General features: G+C 39.4%; 1 protein-coding gene across 1 annotated transcript in view; it reads left to right on the top strand.

Annotated features, from left to right (window-relative positions):
• Positions 1 to 6089, top strand: part of LOC134943821 (E3 SUMO-protein ligase KIAA1586-like) — a 51648-nt gene extending 45559 nt beyond the window's left edge. The window contains exons 2-5 of the mRNA XM_063932433.1: positions 734 to 921; positions 1097 to 1187; positions 1808 to 1917; positions 3133 to 6089. Of these exons, the coding sequence (XP_063788503.1) occupies positions 1817 to 1917; positions 3133 to 5281 (2250 nt within the window). The 5' untranslated portion in view covers positions 734 to 921; positions 1097 to 1187; positions 1808 to 1816 and the 3' untranslated portion in view covers positions 5282 to 6089. The remainder of the gene's footprint in view (positions 1 to 733; positions 922 to 1096; positions 1188 to 1807; positions 1918 to 3132) is intronic.
• Positions 6090 to 6298: the final 209 nt, after the last annotated feature.

Here is a 6298-nt window from a genome sequence, read left to right as displayed (position 1 = left end):
TTTATATTTATATATATATATATATATATATATATATAAAACAAAGAATTTGATGGCAGATAAGAACCACTTGGCCCATCTAGTCTGCCCCTTTTTTATCCTTAAGGTAATCGCAACCCTTTTTGAACCTTAATTTTTTGTAAGGATATTCATATGCCTATCCCAAGCATGTTTAAATTGCTCTACAGTCTTAGCCTCTACCACCTCTGATGGGAGGCTATTCCACTTGTCCACTACCCTTTCAGTGAAGTAAGTTTTCCTTAAATTTCCCCTGAACCTCCCCCCCTCCAGTCTCAGGGTATGTCCTCGAGTTCTAATACTTCTCTTCCTTTGAAGAATGTTTCCCTCCTGAATATATATATATCGTAATGGCGGCACTCCGAGACGTGTACATCAATGCAAAGACTACTTTTATTTCGAAAGTAATTTTGTCATTGACCTACACGTCTCGGAGTGCCGCCATTACGTCCGCTATATTGGAGGTCACGGAGGGCATCCGGGCAAGTATACAAATAGCCTATAAATCTGGAGTGCTGGGCACTTGTATTATATATGTAGAGATAGATATATCTATATATCAGCCCCGGAACGTTGGGATTACGTTGTGAAATACAAGTTTTGAAATCAGCCTCCGAGTGCCGCTGCTTGTTTTGTGCCAGAGGATATATTGGTTTCGGTATTTGTTTTGCTTTGCTAGGCTAGAGTTATGATTATGACTCTGTTTCCCTTACAGTGCCTTCACCCAAGGCCTGCAGTGTACTTTGATTTTTTTTGGAGTGTACTTACAAACAGTCCTTGATCACCACTAAAACCAACAGTGTTCTTCACCCTTCGGAGTGGACTTCAGAATAGCCCTACATTTTCACCCAAGCTTATGGTGTTATACGATCCTTTGGACTAGACTTGGGAATACTTAATTAGGTAAGTAACGAATTTTCAGTTTTCACTAAAGTCTTCTCTCTCTCTCTCTTACCAGTATGTAACCTCTTGGATTTATTCTTGAGTTTTCTTCTCCTTACATACTGACTTTGTACAAATTGAACGTCAAAAAAATAAATCGCTGTTGTATTAACAAAATATTTTTTTTCCCTAACAGGTCTACATCTTCTGCAGCTGTCCTCTGACAGAGATTTTCACATTGATTATTGAAAAGTAGACTTTTAAAACATTGAAGACATCTATACCAGGTAATTAAATCTGTACCAGTTTACACTAAGATTTCACATAAAAAAATCCATATTAGATGTGTCATAAAAAATCTACCTCTTAAAAATACATACAGTTGGGGTTGATGTAAAAATGGATGCATTTTGTGCCAAAAAGCTGGGGGGGAGGGGAGATAAGTTCTCAAAGATGCATTCTGTGCAGTTTGTGAAGCTGGTGGGACCTCAAGATTGACACGAGGGTAGATCAGCAGTATTTGCACCTGGGTTACACCAAAGTCAAACTTTATAGAACATACACTCGTGTGTGTGTGTGTGTGTGTGTATTCTGTTACCTGTTTTGTATATTCTTAATTTAGTAACAGGTTACACATATGTCACCTCCTGTGGAAGATTAAATTCCTCACGGTGGTGGGATGGTACTCACTAACTGGTGGTCCTTGACATACATGTCTGATGTGTAAATAGTATACTACAGTACATTAATGTTATATGAGGAGGAGATAATATGGTCAAAATATTAACCATGCAAAATATTTACAATTGTAAATGTTGAACCGGTATTTTAATTTTTTTAATTAGATCCATTTTTTTTTACATTTGAATCTCTATAATATGTTAATAACAATTTTTGTTATTACCAGGCTAGCATCATGTCTAATAAAAAGCGAACAAATAGTTCAAAGCCAGGAATAATGTTCTACTTTCACCACCAACCAAAGAAAGGAAAAACTGACATTCCACTTCAAACACAGTAAGTCAGATCTTCAAACGTGTTTTGTGTGTGTGTGTGTATATGTATGTATGTGTATATATATATATTAAAAATCAAAGAAGATCCAAAGAAGTGGAGGCACTCAGACCACAAAATGCAGAAAGCATAAGTGTATTGGCCAAACGTTTTCAAGGCTGATGCCCCGTCATCAGGACCACACAAAGACAGGAGTTACTCCTTTCTTTGTGTGGTCTTGATGACGGGGCATCAGCCTTGAAAACGTTTGCCCAATATACTTATGCTTTCTGCATTTTGTAGTCTCAGTGCCTCCACTTCTTTGGATCTTCTTTGATGTATTGTTTTTTGCACCGGAGCAAGGTGATTTATATGTGGGTACCAGCATATTTTTTAAATCTTTTTTGCTAATTTATTTTGAAAGTGCAATGAATGTATATACTTAGTATTAATGTAAAATGGGGAGGGGACTCTTAAAGACCAGTAGACTAGCCTTCCAAAATGTTAGCCCTAAACATCTAGTTTTTTACTTGGCTGCACTGTTCTTGTTAAGATGCCTATGCATTAATAATTGCGGCACTGTTGTAATATTAACATTCTTATCCATTGTGAATTTTTCAGTTTTTATAAAAAAATATTCCTGCTATGTACTAAGTAAACCCCCCCGAAAGTTAAGTAGTAGTGATAACCGATGTCCCTTTTAGTTCCTTTGCATTTTTAAAAGATTTTTCCATTTGTGTAAAAGGCATGGGGAATCTGACACTGCGCATGCGCACAGTGACAGTTTCCAGTATTGGAGCTGGCACCAGATGGAGGCTGCAGGAGAGGGATAGAAAGATCTCTCTCTTGCTACCATGCCTCCATTGGCTTTAAGAAGTTTAGATCATCTGAAAATGGTATAAACTAACATGACCAAATTCTATAAACAATGCTTTTCAGAGTTTGGTACATACAGCAGGGATCAGATTGTAGTTCCCATTGATAATAAGGACTGCGATCTGCAGTGCTAATAAACATTCAATTTCTGCATTTGATTTCTGTGAAATCAATATCTCATAACAACAATCCATAAAATTGTAAATTTTCAGATATAATTTTCTGGGGAAAAAAAGCTTAATAAATAAGCAACTAGATATTTTACATTTCCGTGAGGGAGTAATTAGCTTAAATATGAATAAAAAATGTATAATTTTTTAAAAATATTGTAGAAAAATGAGCTACTGCTCTCTTTTTTTGTAGGAACTTAGCACTGGACAATGAAATAGTAACTATTGACTGTGAGGAAGTTGTTGCTGAGACATCAGCTGAATCACACGATAAGTCTACAGATGAAAAGCAATATCCAGCTGTGTGGTCAAAAGAACAATTTGACGAATTCAAAAAGAAACATGAGTGGCTATTTGCGTCTAGGGGAAAACTCGGCTGTACAATCTGTGCAGAAGTTTCTAACTTAAAGATTCACGCTGCTCGAGGCATAAATATTGCTTCTCAGTGGGCAGAATGTAACATTTTACCTTTTGGTAAAACTAAGGAAACAGAGCTCACATCTCTTCGCAAAAAAATTTATATACACAAAAATAGCGCTGCTCATGCAGAAGCAGAAAAAATTCTAGAAACTGCTAGAAAAGATATTCTGCTAAACATAAATGGAAGAAGTCAAGAAGCTGCTTTTGAAATCACTAGCCGTGTATTCAGAACAGCTTACTACATTGCTAAAATGAATCGCCCATTTACTGACCATGAGAGCTTGATTGACCTGCAAAAAGTGAATGGAGTTCAGATTGGGCGTTTGCTTCATAGTAGAATGGTCTGCGGAGACATTATAGAACACATTTCGGCTGAAATGAGGAAAAAGATTGTCTCACAAATTATAACAAAAAAAACTAAGATCACTATATTAGTTGATGAAGCTACTACACTTTCTAGAAAATCAACTCTTGTTATTTTTTTAAAATCAAGTGTTGATGGTGTCATGAATCCAGTAGCATTTCCTTTGGATTTGATAGAGTTAGAAAATGCCTCAGCTGAGAGCATAAAACAGGAAATAATGAAATGTTTATTCCATCATGGTTTTACTTTTGAAGTATTGACAGAGATCTTTGTCAGTTTTTGTAGTGATGGCGCAAATGTCATGCTTGGCGTAAAAGCTGGTGTTGGAAAACTCTTACAAGGAGACTTTCCCAAACTAATTCTCTGGCATTGCATGAATCACAGGCTTGAACTGGCTGTGGATCAAGCACTAGATGTGACTGGAGGTACAAATGACTTCAGGTCATTTTTAGACACCTTATACACACTTTACAGTCAGTCACCAAAAAATGTACGTGAGCTTAGTGCACAGGCTAATGAGCTGCATGTCTTGCTTAAAAAAATTGGCAGAGTTTTCAACGTAAGATGGGTAGCTTCATCGTGGAGAGCAGTGAATGCAGTCTGGCAGACGTATCCTGCATTAGCTGCACATTTTCAAAAAGCCTCACAAGATCAATCAAGGGATAGAAGGGAGCAAGTGAAATTCCAAGGTCTACATTCAAAACTGTGCTCAGTCAACTTTGTAAAAAATATGTCAATTATGTTAGATGTTCTGACTGAGCTCAAAAATTTATCAGAACTCTTACAAGACAGAAAAATGACCATTCCAAAGGCAGACAACCACATAAAAATGTATGTGCGGAGAATTGAAAGCCTAAAGAGAATACCAGGATTTCACAGTGAACAGACACAGAATGCAGAAGAGGGAATTATGTTCAAAAATACAAAGTTGACAGGCATTGGGAAAAGTCCCAAGATCAAATCCTCTCAATTCATTCAGGCTGTTGTTGACAACATGAGGTGCAAATTATTTACCACCACTGCTAATAAAGCAACAGAAAGCGTAGCAAAAGGTAGGGAAACTGCTTACCACACCCTGATTGACAGCATATCTGTTCTGAATCCTGAATCTTGGCAAACTGATGCTGATAATCCACTTTTTGGAGACCAAGAGATTCGTACACTATGTGAAATGCTGAATGTCAGTTACCATGAAACACACCTGGGATTTGTGGAATATAAATGCTGCGCAGGACGGATTGTTCCCGAAAAATTAAAGAAATTAATTCTTGCAGTAGATACTCTTGCAGCAAGCAATGCTGACTGTGAGCGAGGCTTTAGTGTTATGAACAACATAATTACAGATAAGCGGACTGCACTGACCACTCGACATGTGTCGGACTTACTTTTTATTTCAATTGTTGGTCCTCCCTTCACTGAGTGGAATCCGGACACATATGTAAAATCGTGGCTGGGCAAGGGACGTCGGGCAGCCCAATCCTGTAAAGGCATGGCAAGACAGGAGCAAGCAAGGCAACAGGATCAGGCCTACTATAAGCAGCTGTGGAAGTGCCTTTAAATTTTAAGTTCTGTGCTAGCTTGGTAATCTGCTCCAGGAAATGGGAGGGAGTTATAGTTGGTGAGAGGATGATGGGGGTTCCAGGTGCTGCTCTTGCTGGAGTTGGCCTTCTTTCTCTTAAATAGTTAGTGGGATGTTGCATGAGTGCTCCCCGTTATACCTATATGTTGTAATGTTCAGTAACAGTCTATTTATTGGGTCCCTATGACCTAGAATATGTATCGACTACAATATATTGAAGTGTTGTAAGATAATATATCAGGTAGATTCTATTGGCAGAGCCAGACTTAGGCATTATAGGAAAATGGCTAGGGCATCTGGAATGCCTAGGGGGAGCAAGGTGCAAAGGAGATGGAAGATGGAAGTGAAGTGCAGGTGTGGGAGATGGAAGGCAGGTGTTGGAGATGGAAGGTGGAAGTGATGTACAGATGTGGGAGATGGAAGGTGAAAGCGAGGTGCAGAGGAGATGGAAGGTGGAAGGCAGGTGTGGGAGATGGAAGGTGAAGGCAGGTGTGGGAGATGGAAGGTGGAAGTGAAGTACAGGTGTGGGAGATGGAAGGTGGAAGTAAAGTACAGGTGTGGAGATGGTAGGTGGAAGTAAAGTACAGGTGTGGAGATGGTAGGTGGAAGTAAAGTACAGGTGTGGAAGGTGGAAGGCAGGTGTGGGAGATGGAAGGTGGAAGTGAAGTACAGATGTGGGAGGTGGAAGTGAGGTACAGATGTGGGGGATGGAAGGTGGGAGCGAGGTGCAGAGGAGATGGAAGGTGGAAGGCAGGTGTGGGAGATGGAAGGTGGAAGTAAAGTACAGGTGTGGGAGATGGAAGGTGGAAGGCAGGTGTGGGAGATGGAAGTGAAGTACAGGTGTGGGAGATGGAAGTGAAGTACAGGTGTGGGAGATGGAAGTGAAGTACAGGTGTGGGAGATGGAAGTGAAGTACAGATGTGGGAGATGGAAGTGAAGTACAGATGTGGGAGATGGAAGTGAAGTACAGGTGTGGGAGATGGAAGTGAAGTACAG

This window comes from Pseudophryne corroboree, chromosome 7 (genome assembly GCF_028390025.1).
Source record: "Pseudophryne corroboree isolate aPseCor3 chromosome 7, aPseCor3.hap2, whole genome shotgun sequence".
In the NCBI taxonomy this organism is placed as follows: Eukaryota; Metazoa; Chordata; class Amphibia; order Anura; family Myobatrachidae; genus Pseudophryne; species Pseudophryne corroboree.
This window is presented reverse-complemented; position numbering and strand designations above follow the sequence as displayed.